Source organism: Chaetodon auriga, chromosome 14 (genome assembly GCF_051107435.1).
Source record: "Chaetodon auriga isolate fChaAug3 chromosome 14, fChaAug3.hap1, whole genome shotgun sequence".
Classification (NCBI taxonomy): Eukaryota; Metazoa; Chordata; class Actinopteri; order Chaetodontiformes; family Chaetodontidae; genus Chaetodon; species Chaetodon auriga.
In genome coordinates, this window is record NC_135087.1 from 23,441,280 (window position 1) to 23,462,451 (window position 21,172).

Below are 21,172 nucleotides of genomic sequence, written 5' to 3' on the forward strand. Positions count from 1 at the left end.
AACTCTGACACAGCCTCCAACTTACACTGTTAGACCACAGGTGGTCTAATTGAGGTCTTGTGACAACAATGATTTTAGAATCATAAATCAAAAGGATTTTTTTCTTTTTCTCACACCTTCTAATGCAAGCTAATGCAAGTGACACACAGAGTCCAACTCTGAATTTTGATTGACAGTTACTCTAATAAGCCATGTTGTCGCGGGATCTGTGGCTCTACTTAAACTCTAATCAATATATTTGTTCCTTTGTTTGATCTTTGCTCCTCTCAGCATTGACAAAGAAAACAAAACGCATCACTTCAGCAAACATTTGAGCAGTTGAGTTCTGGACATTGACACAGGTTACCGTTAGGTGCGTATGCTGTAACTAATCACCATCTTTTAACCCCACCCCTTCATTTGCATATTGATAAACATTATCACTGAAACACTCGCGAAAGATATGTAGACCACACCTGGTTTTGACAGGTCGAGCAGGTTCTTAGCTGTGTGCTGAATTTCTTGAGAAACCACTAATGTATTTATAGTACACAGTCTTTTACTGTCCATGGTGGCATTCTTTGAAGTAATGTGATTACATTTGCAACCATATAAAATCTTACAGTGACCCACCATTACTGCAGGAAAATGAACTGGAAATATAAAACCTATATGTTTTATGCGTGGCACTACAAGTGTTGGCCTGTTTCTTTCCACTTGATAACAGTAAACAACATCAAGAAAAAAGTCTGTCTGGTGAGAGTTTAGAAATCAGTGCCGTCAATAACAGTTCGTGACTCCAAAATCTGGTATCTGCCCTCGACTCAGTATGGAGCCTTTATAGATTAAAGCTCACCATCACCTCTGAAGTCATGGTTGGTCTCAATCTTGAGGCAAATGTCAAAAAGTGAAAAACAGCATTTCAAAATACGTAGCTACTTTGAATTAGAAATATATTTAGAAGAAAAAAAGGCCACTTTAAACTCAAGAAAATGTCAAGGGATATCACAGTAACAGCATTCAAGATTCAAGGTAAACCCTGACAGACACACACACACACACACACACACACACAGAAAAAAAATGTGTAGGAATGTGTCTTGACCTTTTCTTACCTTCAGTTATCTTGTCTCGCATTGTGAATGCTGGATTGCAGTGTGAGCAGACGTCAGGGCAGCAGTGCAGATGTGCATCAGGTTAATGCGAAACAACCCCGATTACAAAGAAGTTGGGACACTGTGTGAAATGTAAATAAAAACAGGATGCAATCATTTGCAAACAAACTCTGTTTACCAACGATGGTTTTGCAAAGTGGGCCCATGTAGTAATGTCCTTTATCCAATCAAATCAAACAAATCAGTATAGCACAGATTTTAGGTCATTTTCTTGTACAGCCTTAGACTCTCACTCCGCTAAAAGTAGGATTTTAAGACATAACAGCGTTACACTTGCTACTCAGTTTGGTAATTAGAGCACTTTTATTTATAGAAAATCCCTGAAATGATATTGAAAAAAAGTGCTAAATTAATCAACGTTGTCCACCTGTATTACATTCTATTGCAGGTTCTATTTTCACTGTTTGTGGAGCACTCAGCGGCTGAAACTGTGAATGGAGCTGAAGGTTCCAGGCCTGATGCCGCAGCAGTACACCTGCGCTGAGGAGTGAAAAACAGAGCGCACATGAGGCGACACCCCCGCCCACCCCATCCCACCCCCCCCGCTCTGGGCGGGTCCTCGCGCTCCTGTTCACTCCCCTCCTCACAGTTTAGGACACGAGCTGCTTTATTCTCCGGCAGCGCACGTGGAGACATCTCTATCACGGCTTCGCTTCCACGCGCGCTCACGCCCGCTTTATCACTACTTTTGTCTTGTTATGTTTGAGCCCCATGCTGTCCAGAGCGCACGTCTCAACACTTATTCATAGCCCTCGCGCGGAAGAAGACGCATTTTGCAAATTGAAAGACTTGCTGAGAATGAGTCCCGCATAACTTCGGCTGTTGTCGTTATCTACCCCCTCCTTTCTCTTTCTTTTTCCCCTGTCCCGCGCTCTCCAAGTTGAGGCATAGTACCTCAGTATGGTAGATAAAGGTCCCTTGCTGACTTCTGCTGTTATTTTTTACCTGTCCATTGGGGCAGCAATTTTTCAAGTCCTGGAGGAGCCCAATTGGAAGCTGGCTGCAAAGCAGTATAGTGCCCAGAAGGATAAAATACTTGAGGACTATCCCTGTCTGACGAAAGATGATTTGGACAGAATATTAGAGGTATGGACACGGTCTTAAACTTAACAGTTTTCCTATTTGACTTTATGAGCCACATCCCACTGCAGGCCACTGTGAAGACTAAACACTTATTTCAGTCCACATGAGATGGTTTGATTATTGTGTTGTCGCAGTTTGACTTGAAATGGGTGACACATGAGGGCTGATGACCCTCAGCTGGTAAGTAAGCTTTCACCAAACACTGCAGGCATGAGGCTTCCTCAGTCCATGGTTCATCTCTGTGGGTCAACACAACCACAGTTTACATGCTCCAAGGCGTGAACTTTGAATATCATAACAGCAACTTTTCATCTGAGCAATTATCATTACAATTCCGTGAATTGTTACAAATCCCCTGGAAATGGCTGTTGATCTTATGAGGTCTCTTTGTTGGGGTCCTTGTGTCAGTGCCTGCTGATGAGATTTTTATTACCGGGTTGAATTTGATTTCTGTTGTAAAATTTGATTTCTGTTGTAAAATTTGCAGACTGTCTGTCTGGAGCAGTGATTATGATACAGGGTGTGGAGGGCCAATCTGTAACCTCAGCCCTTTAAAAGCTGCAGTACACAGTGTTCTATTGCCTTTTTCTTGTCAAGATGACAATTCCTTAACTAGCCGTAAAGCTGGTGCCTTTGACCTCTGCGGTGTTACCGCCAGCACTGAATGAATATAGTAAGTCAACACTCCTGTGATTTCACAGGTGTTTGCTGCATCACATGTTGTTTGTTCACTTCCTTCAAATGTGGAGGCTTCCTGACCTTGATTCTTTGTTTGTCTGAGATGTTTGAGTGTGACAAGCAGGCATGATCTTAATGTCTTGGGGAAAAATCCTTTACCGCTTAAGATAAGTGCTGAAATTAAGACTTGATCGCTGTGTGTGCAGTGGTGTATGTAACCCTCTCCCCGAGGAGTCCCTGCTGCACTAATGTGGCAGTGGTTTATTACAGGAATTATTGCAATGCAGTTTTTTTTTTTTTTTAAAAGCTTTTTGCACCTGCAAGTATGACCAAAACATGTCTCAACCTGTGCCCCCTTTTTGGCCCACATCAGTATGTGGGAGATTTATTACCCCCCATCCCCCCTTCTGCTTCCTTGTGCTTTTCCTTTTTGTGTTTGAGGGGACTGAAAGGGATATGCCCACCAACCTCCCCCCATTCATGGCATCTCTGTGACTGCCCAGTCCCTGCAATGTCCCGCAAAGTCTGCAGCTGAATGTAGTCGAGAGTATTATGGTGGAGAGATTCTGAGTAGTTGCTGAAAGAGTGGTGATTTTGGTTGAACTCTTCAGGCAGCTCAACTAAAACTGAATCATTTCTTGCTCATGCATGCTCTCTGAGGGACAAAGACCACATCATACCACATGAGGATTTTTAGTTAATTTGTGTGAATAAGAAAAGTGGATATATATGCACAGTTTTTCCAACCTACTTTAGATGATGCTCTATCCAATTCTGTATGATGAAAGCCTTGAAGGCATGTGACAGCTACAGTAGCTTGGAAAATAATGATATGAGGTAAGTAATTTGATTCACTGATTTTTGGAGAAACAGGATCATGGAAATGGGTTTAGCAGCCTCCCAGTGACCACGACTGGACTGGGACTGATCACAGCCTCTGAGACAGACGGAGGCAAGTTTGATGATAGGTACGTCAGCACCGAGGTGGTTTTCATGCTTGGTTTGGCTCCTGGCACCCCCGAGGCTGAACCCGCCGTAACCCTGACTAGGTTGGCAGAAACTGATGCCCGATCTCCCATGAGTCTTCGTTGTCCCTGGAGTCAGTCCTGGCGGGAGTTACTGTAAATCACTTTGATACTGTATCATTAACAGTCAAACCAGCATCTGTTAATCTTAGGGGTTGTGTTCTGTCCTGGTCCGGCCACTTTCACAAGGAGGCCTGCTGTGCCTGGTTCTGTGATTCCACTTTCACCAAAACCATGAATAACCTTCTAAAGTTTTTTGTACAGTCATCAGTGAAACACTCTGCTCCGTCTGCATCTGTTCTTGTTTCAACCTAACTCTTGTCTAACTCAGTGCCCCATAAGACTCTTTTCCAAGCTGCTGTAGCTGTCATAAGCCATCAAGGCTTTTGTCATATGGAGGTTGGCGTGGTTTCATCTAAAGTAGGTTGGAAAAATGATAGACGCGTCCAGCTGTGCTGGCGTTCTCTCTCTCTCTCTCGCTCTCGCTCTCTCTCTCTCTCTCTCTATATATATATATATATATATACACACGCACACATACATACATACATACATACATACATACATACACACACACACATATGTGTGTGTGTGTATATATGGGGATGAATTCTTTTCTTTTGCTCGCGAATTAATCAAGAGCGCTCAATGTAGTTGTGGCCTTGATTAGTGTAGAGTTTTTCTCTCTAGGGCCACTCCAGGGCTCTGTATACAAAACAGATATGCACTATCACCCTTGAGTTGCCTTTATCAGCTTTATTTGTGACAGGAACTGAGATTCTACAAGGTTTCCGTTGTGGAAACTTTTCTCAGCTTGTTAACAATTAAAATATATAAGCAGACTTTAACAAGAGAAGGCAACACTCCTGTAAAAGTTAGTCTTCTCTGTTTTATTAACAAGGAGTTCAATATTAACAGTAGGACCCTTCAAGTGGTCACAGTTTACACATTGGGGTTTATGGTCCATCAGTGCTGGCTCTTAAGAGGCTGTTATAAAAGTTGAGTTGGGGGAGTGCACATCCCTATTGCAAGCAAGAATTCAGGACTGAGGCGCCCTGGTCATAGCATGTAGAGTAAGCAGCATGCTCTTTGTTTCAGTGTTGCCCAGAGGCACAGTGAACACCGGCGGGAGGAGAATGAACAATTAACGTTTACATCATCGCACACTATAGTTAGATACATGTATATGCATCTCAGGCATGTGTGTGTGTTTTTCACAGCTCTTCCTGAGTGTTCACTTAATATCATGCAAATGGCCAAGGATCTCAGTAATTGAGTATAGCAAGTACTTTGTCAATAGCAGGCTCAGTTGAAACAAAAAGACTCAGAGCAGAGACATACACACATTTTTCAGGACAGGGAGACTTTACAGACAGATCCTTTCAAATCACACAGAAATGTCGTTAATGTTGTCAATTAGTGGTATGTAATCAGTCATTTCATGTATATAAAGTAGATATTTTCATTGCAAGCATGACATATCATAGGGCATGCTGAAGGCATGGATCATACAAATACCTCACACTGTAGCTACATACTGCATCAGGAAGTAGTGCATATGTAGTGGTAAGATTCATATTCATATTCTATAAAGTTCTATAAAGAAAGCTCAGCAGCTATATGTTCTAGTTTTCAGCTGAAGGAGAAATGCTATGATGTTTGAAAAATAGATTTTTTCTCAGCCCAGAGTATGTGGGTTAAGAGATGCCTGTAATGAATGAAACCGTGAGCAGTAATGCAACCTTAACATTTGCCTTTCCGCATTGGCTTTTTTGGGTTCAGTTTTTGTGTTACAGTCCTGTTTGCAAACTCTTCTAAACACACTGCTGTGTGTGAAGTCAACCATGGCCCCTGGTAAGAATGAAAAAGCACAAATGAATGAAGTAGCACTCTGTTTTCAGAGATATCTAACTTTGTCATGTGCCTAGGGTGCTGTCTATGGGTCAGCGGCTTGAAATAGCCAAGTCTTTCTTTCCCTTTTTGAAATGTGGAGAAAGAAGTCATGGAAGGTACCAATATATTTTGATGTCATGAGTTTTGGTTTAGGCAATTAGTTAGCCAGACAGAAATGTCCTTATTCCCTTGAATGCCTAATTAGATTTGACTTCGAAAGATGGCTGCCTGCACTGTACATCATCAGTGCAATGTGACAGAGTGTCACTGTTTAAGTCAGCATACCAGTTGCGGACAGTTTACACTGTTCTGGACATTAATGTAATTTGACCCTCAAACAAGTTTCATTTGAGTGGAATTAACTTGAGTGGATCAACTCAACAAAGACATTGGAGAAAAAGAAATTTCCCATTTGTGGTGTGAATGAGGTCAGTCTTTGAATATCATGCATTATTCTGTTAATGCTGTAATATGATCCGCTTAATCCTTTGACTGTTTTGGAATTTTACAACTTGTCCCTTCATGTCTTTACCAAGTCCAGACAACTATACTTTGTCTCAATCAGCTGTTCCTTCTCATTGTGAATTTGTTGAGGTGTGATTGATTTTTTTTTTCTTGTGTGTGTTGGAATAAATCAGCCAAACAGCATTCTGCACCCTGTCAGATTCTTTCAGATTTTCCCCACACTCTGGTCAATCTTTGATTGGTTTACTCAGTGAAATCTCTTGTTTTTCGGACAAATTGTTTGCAACCCATCCATCTCGTTTCAGAAATCAATACGTAATGATACAGTCAGTCCTTCCCACAGGCTACTGTTGCAATGTTGTGCTCATATGCTGGAAGTGGAAAAATACCTAGGAGCTGGAGTGGTATGCTGGGCTGCCAGCTGTCCTGATTACAGTTGGAGTTTGTCATTGTGGTTTTTACAGTTCTTTGGTGGCCGGAGTGTTGCAGTGGCAGATTGCTATGCCTGCAGTTTGGCAATATTTTACACTTCCACGAACGTAAGGGAGTCCTTTAATTGAAGAGTGTGGCACAGACTGAGCTATGGTCATGGGATCTGTGTGATATTGTGTTATGGTTTAGCTGCTTTTTATGGCACAACATAGTGATTTTCAATATGGATGTAAGTCAACATGATGAATTTCACATCAACCTTTTTCCACAACTTAAACGCACATTGTCACATAAGTAGGCCTGCGTCGATAGTTTGAAGCTTCATTGACAATGCTGCCATTCAAATTCTAAATCAACATTCAAATGCATATCACAGGCTTTACAGAGTGTAGTGTGGGGAGGACTGGACAAAGCGGAGGGACAGACACCGGCAGACAACTGCTGGGGAGCTCTGGAGGAGAGAGCTGAGGGCAGACCAGAGCGCCTGGATGAATAAACAACCAGAGTCACACCGGATTCTGCTGTAATCTAGAGCTGTTTACTGGCAGGAAGAGAGCTCAGAGTTTATTTTTCAAACTTTGGGGATTAAAAAGTGGATTTATCCTCACTTCAACCTGTCTGCTGCAACGTGCCACAGAGGTGCCGACCTGATCTGTAATTAGTCTCTCTTCATCGACTACTTACTGGAGTGGAAATGTACTTTACTTCATGAAGGTACAGAGAGGAGAGGGGAAAGAGAGAAGACTGGCAGGAAATAACTGGAAGAACTGGAGTCTGGCGAGTGCTGAGTTCAAACAGCAAAGAGAGCCAGAATATTTTCATATCTGACTTGGTGAATAAAGGGGTTATTTCCACCTAACCAGAGTCCAGTAATAGAACGGTGGAAAGACCAACACAAATTTATCAAACAACCAAAGCAGTCACCTATCACAACCTGAAAAAGAGCACTTCCTGTTTTGGTTATTTGATAAACGGATCGAGTGCACCCTTTTACTGGCCCACATAACAAACTGACCGCCGCACATAACAAACAGCTGTGTATCACCTGTCTGTAAATATGCATGCAACACAGCCACAGACAGTCCCGCCTGGATGCTAGAGGCCGGCATTCACTGTCACAAGACTGTTTGTACCCCAATGTAAGAAATGCTTAACACATACAACACACACACAGAACTTGCAGTAGCCAGATCTATCTGTAAAGCTACTTACATGCTGCTGGTGTATGGAAAAAATCTGCTGTTAATCTTCCACCATGCAGATTATACATACATTTAAATATTGTAAGAAATGGTATAGTCTATGTAAATAACATACCAGCAACACACACGTCCATTTGTTACATTTATCAAGAAACATGTTTTGTTTTTCCCGGACACCCCCCCCCCCCCCCACCCGTTCTCTTCATTTGTCCATGCTGGTGCTGGAATCACATATGCCGACATGTACCATGTTTAGGGCCACAACTAATGGTTATCTTCATTACTGATTCATCTTTTTTTCCATTAATTGTTTAGTTTGTAGATTTTGTTTTATTTTTTGAATCAACATTCTAGAACCAAAACATATGCAGTTTACTGAAGTAAATGTGATGATTGTTTTTACTATAGTAGTGAACACAATTATCACAGAAGCAGCTGCAGAATGTTTGGTTTTCCAGTATTTGTGTCTGAAAAATGACTGAAATGTTTGATCAGTTACCAAAATTGTGGCTGCCATCAACTAATTGTTTCAGCTCTAGTCATATTTACAGAAAATGTTTCAGAAAGGTTGCTCAGTGTTGGCATATTTTACACAGTATTTTCAAAGATTTTTTTCTATTTCATTTGTCATGCACTGCGTGTGCCACTTGGTACAGTGCCATTTGGCTGAACATTGAGATTTATAGCAGCAAAATTTAAAAGAGAGCTGCATTATTTTATGTTGTTTTTCCATTTTTGATTTATTATTTAACTTTGACATTTATAGAAGAAAAACTGTTGTAGAGAAGTAATTTCTGTACAGGGTGTTTCCTAAGGTCATGATATTTTTTACCAGTTCTGTGTTGGGGTTTAATTAACTGCTGTTATGTGCTCAGTTTCACTCAGTCCATTTTTCATAAACTGAGGGCATATCTATGTTGGTTGCCTCAGTCTGATATCCAGCTGTCCGCTGGTTCAGCTTGCAGAGAAGCCAGTTTAACAACTTTCTCCTGAACTAGTTTTGGCTCAATGTGACTCAAAGTGTCTCTTTCTACCCTGGTGTTTGTGCTTTTTGGCTTGTTCTCAGGGTCATTTGTGACCCGTAACAATCATGAGTTGACCAGTGGCTGACCCTTTAACCTCTTAAGGACCTCATGCATTGCAAAGCGTGTTGAGTCATGTATGAACATCTTTTCCTGATTAGTCCTTTGTGGACACAGAAAAAAGCCAATACTTATCCTTCCTAGCCTTTGTAGGTAAAAGACAAGACAGTTAAATGGTAGCAATACAGGATATTTCAAGACTTACATTGACAGAAAACATGTTAACCTCTTAGTTTTAAAAGGTATAACCCTTGTTCTCTATTTAAGTGACATGCACTGAGAGCATAATGCTCACTCCCATGATTTAGCTTGCACTCTGCCCTCATTGTATTCCTGTGAATCAGCATTTTGTATGTCTCAAACTTCAGCACTTTTTATCTGGCAGACAGACTATGAACATGTGCAAACCACTCTCATTACGCTGGAATAAGGTGCAGAGCTGCCACAGACATGACGTACAAACATAACATTTGTCACATTTTTCACTTTTTACACCATGCAAACTAACACCCCAAACTGTTCCAGTCACAGCTAGTGGGATAAAGATTTCATATTGGGCACAACAAAGGAGTGAATGAATCAATTCTTGTTTGGGGGATTTATCAAAAGCAGCCTGTCATTTGAATTTTAAATCTACTTTCATTTAAATCTTGTGCAGCAGTGTTATTGTAAACACCTTATCACTTTCCATTAGTACAAGCCACAGGGCTGGAAACCTAGTGTACACGTGATGCCCTGTATGCCCTTTAGCCTTTTTCTGTGGGCAGATTTGAGGAGTGAACATGCATGTTCTTTATCAAGTTTCCAAAGTAACCTTCTTTTGGTTTGCTTACTCTGCTGCAGTGTCTCTGCTTATTTTACATTGATGGTAAAAAATACATTGCACAGTTTACAAATAGGATAGACATGCCTTTCTGTTGCATATCAGATGTAGCTACTTCAACACAGTTTGAGGGTAAATAGAGCGGAAACATGTTCTTTCTTTCTTTTTCAGGTAGACTGTTGCATCTGTATACAGGTTCAGAAGGTCAAAGGGGATATGTGGTTGTGGGGTATCCAAGGTTCCTATAACCCGCTAAACCAAATAACATTTAAGGCCAAACACGGACAATAATGAGGTCATGCATATAAATGTAACCAATAGATGCTGTGGACAGTCAGGGGGACTGTCAATTGTGAAATTGTGTATGCAGGACAGTCGTACATGCAAGTGAGGTTTTCCCTCTTTAATTTCTAGTCATGGTTGGAACACAAACTTGGTCATCCTAAAACCCAACGGAGGAACTCTGTTGTTTCAGCAGACAAAGAATGGCCTCCCCTTGTGCTGGTAATTACAGAGCAGAACTGTCACAGACCTGTTATTATTAAAGAACCAAGCATCTTCCAGTACTTAAGGGCTTATGTGAATTTTGCCAACCCCTGCACATTTCCCCCTTTCAAACACATTTGGAGAAACAAAACCTTTGGAGTGGGGGGAATGCATTGTCCCACGACACATGGTCTGGTGTTTGTGAGTACTCAACAGGGGGAATTCAGTTTCTGTTGTGGCTGTTCAAGCACACATATGGTTGAGAATGATTGATTAGGTATTTTCTGTCTCCTTTGGATGTCGACACTAAAACTTCCTTGCAAGAGTGAGCTGATGTATCCCATACTCTGTCAGGGAGGGCCATTGGCCCCACTTTTGGCAGCCCTGCTCTAGGTGGTTAGAAACATATTGCCTGTGGATTCAGCACAAAATAATACCCTTTTCCTGAAAAAAATCTTGTATGGTACATATTCAGTGCAACCTTTGATATTAAAAAAAGAAAAACAAACACAAGGTTAAGCAACCACTCAAGGTGTCACGGTGGGCCAGTGGTAACACTGTCGCCTCACAGCTAGAAGGTCCCGGGTTCGTTCGCCTGGGGGCGCTGTGGCCGCTGGGGTGTGTCGTCCACCATGCTTTTGGTGCCTGCTGCTCTTTAAGGGGCCTTTCTGTGTGGAGTTTGCATGTTCTCCCTGTGTTCACCTGAGGTGTCCTCCATTTAAAAAAAAAAAAAAAAAAAAAAAAATCACCACCTGACCAATGGTGACAAAAGGAACTGAGCCGCTGTCGGCTGGCAGCCCACCGCTCCTGGTCTGCCATGGAGGAAGGACTTACCAGGATGGGATAAAAGCGGAGAAATAATTTCACCTAAACATGGCGTGTGCAGTTTTGGACTCTTTAACTCTGCATGTTGTGTGTGATTAATAAAGTAGTGATTCTTCTTCTAAAGAACCACCTGATGCGCTGTTTAATCCATGCATCATCATGTTCTTACGAAGTAGCAGCTTAAGGATGTGCCACTTGTCTTTCTGTTTCCCTACTAATGTAAGCAGTGGTTGGAACCATATAGCCCTCAGGTTAACAGCAATTCTCCAGGGTTCCTTAGTGTTGTTTCAACTCATTAGTATCACTGGAGATACCATCAACATATCACAGGAAGGATGTGGTGAAAGAAATGGAGCTTACACATGACAAACTTCCTGTCTTCCTTTATCGTAGCCAGATCAGTCTTTAATTACTGACAATTGGTAGCATACATTTGTTTAGCATCCATTCATCTCTCTTTGAGTGAGTTGAATCTGAATTCAAGCTTATATGTGCTCAGTTGTGCTCTTTACTCTTCTCTGTTCTCAGGTGGTGTCTGATGCTGCAGGCCAAGGGGTCACTATAACTGGTAGCAAGACCTTCAACAACTGGAACTGGCCAAATGCTGTTATCTTCGCTGCCACTGTTATTACCACAATCGGTAAGTACTGTTGGACGATCAGCAGTTTTGGATGTAGTTCTGATTGGAAACAAACCTTTTTTCCGTTGCTTTGTCAAACTTTACTTCAATGTTTAAGAGAATATGACTGAGTACTGTTACAGTTGGTGGTAAAAACTTGTACTGAGCTCTCAAGCAGACTTTTAAAACAGCCTTACTTTGTTCCATTGGGACAAATTCTGTTACAGTCAAAAAAACATCTGTATTGGTTGCATGGTTTTTGCACGACAGCTGCACTGTGTCAGCCATCCCAGGGACAGGGGGAGTATGAGATATTGCTCTGGGGGAGATGACCTCAAGTGTGACCTGGGGAACAGTGTCTCATATTACCTTTTTAACCTAAGGAAAAAAATCCTTCAGTTTCCTGATCCTTCTGTAAAGCCATACTACAGATATATACAGAACATAGTTGTAGATAGTTGAAGCAACCTAACCCTAACCACTTTGCTTTAACTTTACATTCTTTAAGGATATGGGAACATTGCCCCGAAAACCTCAGCAGGCCGTGTATTTTGCATCTTCTATGGGTTGTTTGGTGTGCCTTTATGTCTTACCTGGATCAGTGAGCTAGGAAAATTCTTCGGTGGTAGAGCCAAGCACCTAGGCCAGTATCTAACCAAGAAAGGATTTTCTCTGGTAAGTTGACCTTTTTTTCCTCCAATTCTTGGACAATAACTGGAATCTCTCTGTGGTGTCACAAAATCTTCACCTGAAGCAATGTTTTTTTTCTTTTCCAGAGAAAGGCTCAGTTTACCTGCACAGCTTTTTTTCTCCTCTGGGGTGTGCTGGTCCATTTAGTCCTTCCACCTTTTGTATTTATGTACCAAGAGGGCTGGACATACATTGAAGGCTTGTACTTCTCATTTGTCACCTTGACCACAATTGGTTTTGGGGACTTGGTAGCAGGTAAGCTTAGAAATAAATACTTCATATTTATTAACTTGAGACAGAAAACCTGCATTTACAAGCACAAATAGAAGGCATCCCTTGATTGCCTTGAATATACCACGTACATAAATAATTTAGTCACATCTAAATTGCACATGGATACCAGAATATTTATGGGCTCTAAGATAATTCTTTTGATTGAGCTTATCAAATTAATTAATTAATTAATTTGAAATTAATTAATTCTCACTTGTCCTTGCAGGTGTGGACCCAAATAAAGAATACCCAACTCTCTACCGTTACTTTGTGGAAGTGTGGATTTATCTGGGGTTGGCCTGGCTTTCTTTGTTCTTCAACTGGAAAGTCAGAATGGTGATTGAGGCCCACAAGGCATTGAAGAAACGCCGCAAGTTGCGCAAACTTTCCCTTGATGAGCTCCGCCATTACAAAGAGTCTCACAAGACTGCTCCTCGTTTGTCACCCACTCCCAATGATGTCAACATCTTCAGCTTCCTGTCCAAGAAGCAAGAAGGTTATAATGACTTGATTAAGCAGATTGGCACCAAAAAAGATGTCAGACACGGCAGCAGTGACAACACCATCAACAAATCTAAGGAGACTGGTCGTTCTAAGAGTTGCAATGATGCGCCCATGTTTAATAGTCACACCATCCTCAGTCTAGACCGTTCACCACGCCAAAAGAGACGCTATAGTTTCAGTGACCGTGTCACTGTTGCTTTTTCAAAGTCCAAGAACTACCTACTGGGCTCAGATAATGGTTTGCTGCTAACAGAGGACCATGTAGAGGGTGACCTAGAACTTGACCAGGACCAAATGTATGAGAACCAGCTTGACAAAGACGTTGACCTAGAGAACGGAGGAGTGGGAGATTGTGGCGCAGGTGGTCGAAGGACATGGGACTCTAAAGAGTACCATCCCCTAACGTTTCAAAATGCAAATATTACTTTTATAGATGAGGAGAACTTTCTCAGCAGTAACTTGGAGGAGGAGGAGGAGAATGATGATGACGATGATGACGATGATTCTAAAGCAAAGCTATCCATTACTACATGCGATGAAAACATTGAAACAAACTCCAAGGACGAACAGACTTCTGAATCTGAAGGGTCTGTGTTCACCAGTGACTGTTCCGAACACAGCCACTCCTATGAGAAACTTGTAGAGGAGTATGCAAAGGAAGAAAATACAGAATCTTGATCTTTTGCTGATTGGTTGGTATTGAAGTGTATGTATTCTAATTAGAATTGTTGGAAAGAATATCAGAAGTCCCATTGCACTTTTCGGGGTCTAATGAATGTGAAGGCAAGATGAAACTTCGAATGAATGTTCTGTTCTTAGCTGAGAATTGAAAATAGACATCACCTTAACTATTAAGAGTTGAGCTTCGTATAAACTCCAACAAATCTTGATATGGACAACAGAGAATGGCATGTAACCACATGAGTATTTAACATCTGCTCTATTTATGTCTTTTTTATGGTTAGAGAAACCAATAACTATTTTCCATGAGTCCTTTTTTCTACTAATAGGTTGATAAGAAATTATATGTGGAAATATATTTGATTTCCCATAGTTTCTTCCATGCATATTCACCATATTGGTGTTTTTATATTTATTAAACTGAAGGACACGGTAGCTTTTATTCACTGGCTACATGGGTTCTCCTATTGCACAATTCCACCAAATGAGGACAGTTCAAAGTCCAATTCAGTGCAGTTTTAAAACCTGAGCCAAACACTTGTCCTTAAAGAAAATGAAGGAGGTGAAGGGTCAGTTCTCTCTTTTTTTCATGGGTGTTTCTTGGGTGAAGTCCTTGATAACTTGTTGTGTCTGAGATTGCTGTTTATTTTGACTATGAGGAACAGAATTGTGAGTGCACAAGAGGTCATTAGTGATGCATAGGCACCCGGGAGTCTAGAACCAGCAAGAGTAAAACTTTATGGCAAAATCTGAATGTCCTGCCAGAGAAACACACTAAGCTAAGATTTATTTTCCTGTTTATTAACACCTCTGTTCCAAGCTACTGTTGTGAAAACTCTGCTTTGAAAATGATCCTCCCATTTTGACTAACAAAAGACAATCAGAGTGGGAACTGGTTTATTGTTGAGTTTTGCTGCCGACAGCATGTCAGATGTTGATCTGTGGCTTCTGAGCCATCTACCATGGCAGTGCACAACAAAACCTTGACAGCCACAATATTCTCACTTTTTGTCTCCGTATCACCCTCTCACTTCATTGTATTTGCCATGTAAATATTAGCTGAAAGTCCATCAGTAGTCACAAACACAGCTCTGCTCAGGACATGGCCTTGCTACTCATGTTTGTCTTTGGGGGTTTGCACTGGCACGAATGACTGAAGTACCGCTAATGACAGGCAGCCAAGGTTAACTTGTGACAGATCAATGCTCTCTTGACGTATGTTTTAGTCATGAGACATAAAGTCAGCAGTATTGGTGGTCTCAATTAACGTAAAATATTTCCCCATGGTTTCATGTGAACCCACATCTGTTGTCAGATATCAGCAGATATCTGTGAAGTGAAAATGCCATAAGTCCACTGCAAAATAGAGGGATATACAGTACAATGTAACATCTATTGAATGTACTTATAATGATTCACTAAAAAGGTTAAATCTTGCATACAGGGTGTTGATGTTTTCTCCTCTTTTATTTTACCACAGGGCCACTATTCTTTTCTATGTAGCATTCTCTCTGCCTGTCTGTCTCTCTCTATCTCATATTTTACTGGTTTTCCTTGATGTGTTAGTGCAGCATTGTTATGCAGCCATGGTACTTTTCTGGACTGAATTTCAAGCATGTCTCTAGATTATTAACTAAGAACAGGTAGGGCTGGTTTAACCCATTGTCCCAAGATTTCCTCTTGGCGTTGCTTCATAGTGTAAAACTCCAGTACAGTTGTTTTTAGTGTTGTCTTTTTTAATGATTTAAATTATTTATGTTTGTAAAAATGTGTATGAATTTCAAATAAAACTGTGTATCTCATGTAAATAAACATTTAATAAAACTGAAGTGTTTTTGTGATCAATACAGCATTATAAAGCAGCACTTCAATGACCTTGTCCAATGACTCCATTCTACAAATGAAATCCCTTTTAAGCCTTGATACCTAAGTACAGTCCAGCCAATTTGTAGATGCACACATGTTTCTATACATACTATAATCAGGGCTCCACATACCAAAAACATTACAACAATACAACATTTGTTGTATTTCACTGAAATACAACAAATATAACAATATATAAATATAAAAATTAAATGGATTGCCATGAAATTTAATAGACAATCGTGGTCCCCAGAGGATGAATCCTGACTGTGATTATCCCCTGACTTTTTTTCCAGGCACCTGCCCTTTCCTGTGGATATTCTTATGAAATTACAGTCCTAGTTCAGTGCCAACAACTCGTACAAAATTTGCATGGTGTACTTAGTGACACCTGGCATTGCTCATTATGCACAGAAACTTCAAGGTCATTCTGTCAAACAAATGAACTCAGTGCAAAAGGGGAAAACTCATGCAAGCCTGTAATAATGACATTGAAAAACAAGTAATGGGTACAATGTTGCACAAACAGAATTCTTGTACATTATCTCTGCTTGTTTGAAATTTACCGGAACACTTTATGTGAGAGTATCAGTTACTGATTGAATGCGGGTGAAAGTGTGGAGCCACTGGAGCCAGGCTGTTGATGTATCCTGATTTGCCAAAAATACATCAGATTAGCGTGTGGATAACAGTCAGTTGTTGGTGGCACAGACTGAAAATGAATAGCACTGCCTGAATGGATTCACCACAATAACTTTGGTTCTACCCTGAGTGAAGAAATTACTTCAGAGACCTGTCAACCTTAACATTTTACATGCCTTTTTAAAAGATGAAATTGATATTTTTAGAACTTTCTGAAACACTTATGTGATGTTATTGCCCCTCAGTCTGGTGGCATGTGAAACTCTCGTTCAACATTTTAGAATCTGCAATGGATACATTTCACTGTATTTCCGCCATCAGTGTTTCACTAGAATGGGGTAGTGTTAGGGAAGCTTTGCCCTGATTAACACTGACTCAACTAATGATGGTTACTGAATGAAACTAAAGAGAGGACTCACTGTGAAAATGTGCTGAGCCTGGTGGAAACCAGAGTCTCTTCTGTTGCTGTGGGATTCCAGGCACAACATAAATCAGCCCTTTCTTATGTCTTCCAGTTGCTCAGTCCTAAGTGTGACACAATAAGCACAGATAAATCATTATGGATACTGAGGCGCTTCTCAATTAATTATCTCAAATTTAACAGCTTTTATTCTTAAGTATATTTTTGGGCATTGTGTGCCTTTATTACAGCCAAACTGTAGATGGACAGGAGATGACAAGAAAACAAGAGAGAGGGGTGTTTTAATAATAGCAATGTACCAAATGACAACATGACATTATGAAGAGGGTGATGAGTAGTGATGAGCCCACAGAGAATTATCACCAGACTCCACAACTCCGCTCTGCCTTACTGCGCTTTCTACCTAGTTTCAGCTAATTATTTAGCTGTCCTGCCCTCAACTTTTCTTCACTCTCACTGCTCTCGTAATGTCGTTTTCAGCCACAGGAGGCAGCTGTTTTCAGCAAAAAAGCTCTTTAAGCCCACCGTACACTACCTATTCAGCACCAAACAGTGGTCAGGGAATGTTAACTGGTGAATATTGTTGAACATTCAGGAGCAAAAGAGCCAGATATTTCCTTCAAAAGTTTGGAGAGACCAAAAACAGAGCTAAAAGAGGCTAAATACTGGATTTCCAAGCATCAGGTGGACACAAACATGACTCTGAATGAATGATGATGTTGCTCTGTCATTGCTGGATGTGTTAATAAGCAACTGTTTGTTGTTCATCATATCATCTTAAAAGGTGATGAAATGTCAGTGATGTGTTCACATGTTGTTTCCACTGCCCCCAAGTGGCCAAGACTCTTGCAGGTTTAAATATTCACAACTTCATAAGCAGCAATCAGAGTTAAGGGCTTGGCCTTTAACCTTTAACACTCGAATGGACTGTGTGAGTTTAGTTTGATCACATTTGATTGACAGTAGCTTGGCAAAAGAAACAAACAACCCACCAACTGTTGTCAGATCCTCATTTAAACACTGCTGAACCTTGACTGCTTCATTGGTGTACGTGTGCATCACCTTTTGCAACAGAACCCCACCCACTTCAAACCAGTGATAGAAGCATAGAGTAAATCTTTCAATGAAAATAACCACAACTATTTGAACTTGGCAGCGAAGTGTGTGTTTATATAAGACCTCATAACTCATAGCATGAAGCTGATTGAGAAAGTAGGTTTTCAGGGCTGTTAATCATGGTGACAGCTTTCAAATGCTGAGGCCAACAAAATATTCCACTGCTTTTTGGAGTATTATGCAGCTTTACTCACTTCATAATTTGTAGGAATTTAATTTGACCATGGGCAATGGCGACGAGTAAGGCTAGCCTTATCGTCAAAAACACATGAAATGAATGAATGTCCTCATGAAAATAAGTGCAATTTGTGAGATGCCTCGGGTTAGTGAATGCTAGCATTTGATCTCTGACTAGTTTCAGTCACTCTCTGTGATGGGACTCAAAGGGATGATTCAGAACCAGTGTTATCTGTTGAGTAGCTCAAAAAGGGAGCTACAGTACATATACTTGTTTAGTGGTTGTGAATCCCCTCATGCTCATTTTGCAATACCCACAGGTAAAGGAGGATCAGAGAGTCTTGTGTCTTCAGTTTCACAGCACTTCAGCTTCATACTTTCTACCACAGCGTCAGCAGTGATGATTTTGTTTGGTCAGGGGATTTTTAAGAGCCAGATTAGACAAGGACAAGAGATCAGGAGATGTTTGCTTTTCTCAGATAATATGCCTCCTTTCAGTTTAACGATCTCTAAACTACAGAGAGAATCTGGAAACTTGCACCAAAACCACACAACGCTGACCAGCATAAACTGGCTGCATGTTGCTATTTTAATATCAAGAAACTCCCACAGCAAAATTCTGAGGATAGATCTTATTTGTCATAAAAGAGTTAACACGTGACTGTTTGACCTGTGGATATACAGTATATTACTGTCTTAACTGGCTTAAAGTTATTCAAGAGGTTATATAGAACTGGGTTCCATGCATAATACATTTCAAACATTCACATCTGGATATACTGATTGCAGCAGCAAAAAAAAATAAACCATATTTGTGTAAAACGCATGTTAATAAATAGGTCAAGTGCAACGGCAGAACTATTTTCACACAAGCTTTTCAGTTTCAAAGAATCACGATGTGGAGTTTTTCTGGTATGTTGTTACGGACGTCTAATGTACCCTCCCAGCAGCACTGTTAACTACCTGCTATCCACTAAAGTAGAAAACTGTATCAACAATGTTAACATGTAAGAATACAGAACGACTAGGATTTCAACTAGCTGTGAAAAGCAGAGCAGAAAATGAACCATTGGTGCGATGACCTGCTGAAATTTTACACACATATATTGAATGGCGCAACACAGCCAGCCACCATGGGCCAAAGCTCAGATATCATTCTGCCATATTCTGTGACAATAGTCGAAAGGGCTTTTTTGTTTTTATTATTCTTAGTTTTACATTTTTTGTTTATGATTTATCACACTGAAATATTTAATCTCCTCCTTCTGTAAGTTTAAGACAAGCAGCCCAATATTGAACTCCCAGTGACCTGCAGGGTTTTCAGACTGTGTGGGCGTGTGTCTGTGTACTATTCATTTAAGGAGTCACCTTATGCAAGGAGTCTTGAAAGCAGCCAGCAGTCTGACCTCTGTTTCTCACACTGCACTACCTTCTTCAAAGTCTGAGTTTCCCACGCACAGAGTGCACTTATGAAGAGATTACAGTAAGGCAGCGATCAGTCCACTTGGCAAACACACTTTAAGTCTGATAACACAGCAACCGAATCACTTAATATAGGTTCTCATTGTGTCTGACATGGCAATAAAAAATTATTATCTTCTTAATTTGATTTATTCTAATTCCATTATATTAATACCTATAGTACCATATGACGTGCACACCACTCAGCTGTTTCTTTGAATATCTATCAGTGTGTCTGAATAAATCCATGCCATCTCTCTTTGTATACCAACAACTCGTCCATACTGGGACAGAAAGATGCCGGCACTTCCTTGTCAACAAAGGAAGAGGAGGAACCAGATGGAGAGTTGTTTCTGTGGACTGTGAAACAGCTGACGCAACAATAGCTCAACAAATGCGACCGAGACGGGCCCAAAGACCATTCTGACACCCGATTGTTTCCTGAGCTTTTGTGTCTGGCCTTCCTGACCAGAAACGTTTGGGCACCCCCCAGAGGTGAGTTTGTGTTTGTGTGTTTATGCGTGCATTCATTGTACAGTTCGTTTGTGTGTGTCTTTTGGATGTGAGGAGGGACTGTTAGTGAAGGTGAGGGAAGTACACTGGCAAAATGCCCATTGCTTTTTAAAGAACATAGGAAAGGATGAGAAAGAAAGCAGTGCTGAACAATGCCACCTACAACTGGGCATGTTGACTACAAGTAGTATCCTTGACCTCTGAACCCACAAGACTCCACCAGTATGAAACTCCATGTGGGGTCAGGCAAAGGATTGTAATGAACCATCCATGTCGGGCAACAAGACAGTATTAAATGGGCTGTGACTTGCTTAATGTAACCAGTTAGTCAGTAAGTAGGATCACATGATGCAACTGAGTACATCACTCAATGAATTTGAAATTTAATGAACTCTTCTCTAGAACACATTCTCTTAGCAATATAACTTGCATTTCTGTCTGTTAAGTAGTACAGTAGCGTATATGTTGGGCCTGACATCAAAACCTGGAAACCTGGTTTTGCAAAGCACAGGCCTTTTTTGTCAGAGCTGCCTTTTTTATGCAGAGAACATTACAGAAGGGAATGAGGTGCCCGTTTCTCACTGTTGCTTCAAAAGACCAAAAAACAAGCAAATACAAGACCCTGAACATAACAAAGAGCAAACTCAGGGGAAATGCCATAAATGATACACAGAAATGTCTCAACTTTTCACAAAACAGGACTCGTAGGTATGTTGTGTAACCTTCTTTATGAGCAGTTCTGGCTCACATGGTGTCTTTGTGTAATAATAATAATAATAAAAACTTACATACATGGTAAACCCCTATTAGCATATTGTACTTGTTCAGTATACCCTAAATACAGTTGCTGTATACAGTAGCAATACAAAACAAATGTATAATTAAGATATAACCACAAAGAATGGAAAGAGGTTCTTTTTTATTTATTTATTACTACTTTTTTTTAAATAAAGTTTTGAGTTTGACTACTTGTCTGACAATGGAAAAACATACTAGAACCTTCTGCAACAATTACGGAAAACTGCAGTTGAAGTTTGAGGCTGAAGCTCCAGCAAGCCGAC

The 21,172-nt window shown here is 40.6% G+C and overlaps 1 protein-coding gene across 1 annotated transcript; it reads left to right on the top strand.

Moving 5' to 3' along the window:
• The first annotated feature begins 2,012 nt into the window (after positions 1-2,012).
• Positions 2,013-14,057, top strand: LOC143331968 (potassium channel subfamily K member 5-like). The gene is made up of 5 exons (XM_076749148.1): positions 2,013-2,240; positions 11,677-11,788; positions 12,276-12,442; positions 12,544-12,712; positions 12,957-14,057. The coding sequence occupies exons 1-5, from the start codon at positions 2,055-2,057 to the stop codon at positions 13,910-13,912; spliced, it is 1,590 nt and encodes a 529-aa protein (XP_076605263.1). The 5' UTR covers positions 2,013-2,054; the 3' UTR covers positions 13,913-14,057.
• The last annotated feature ends 7,115 nt before the right edge of the window (positions 14,058-21,172 follow it).

Excerpts from the sequence above, each read along its gene's own strand:
- LOC143331968 (XM_076749148.1), top strand. The coding sequence starts at position 2,055 with ATGGTAGATAAAGGTCCCTTGCTGACTTCTGCTGTTATTTTTTACCTG. Across the intron at positions 11,789-12,275 it reads CACTGTTATTACCACAATCG|GATATGGGAACATTGCCCCG; the intron begins GTAAGTACTGTT and ends ACATTCTTTAAG. Across the intron at positions 12,443-12,543 it reads CCAAGAAAGGATTTTCTCTG|AGAAAGGCTCAGTTTACCTG; the intron begins GTAAGTTGACCT and ends TTTCTTTTCCAG.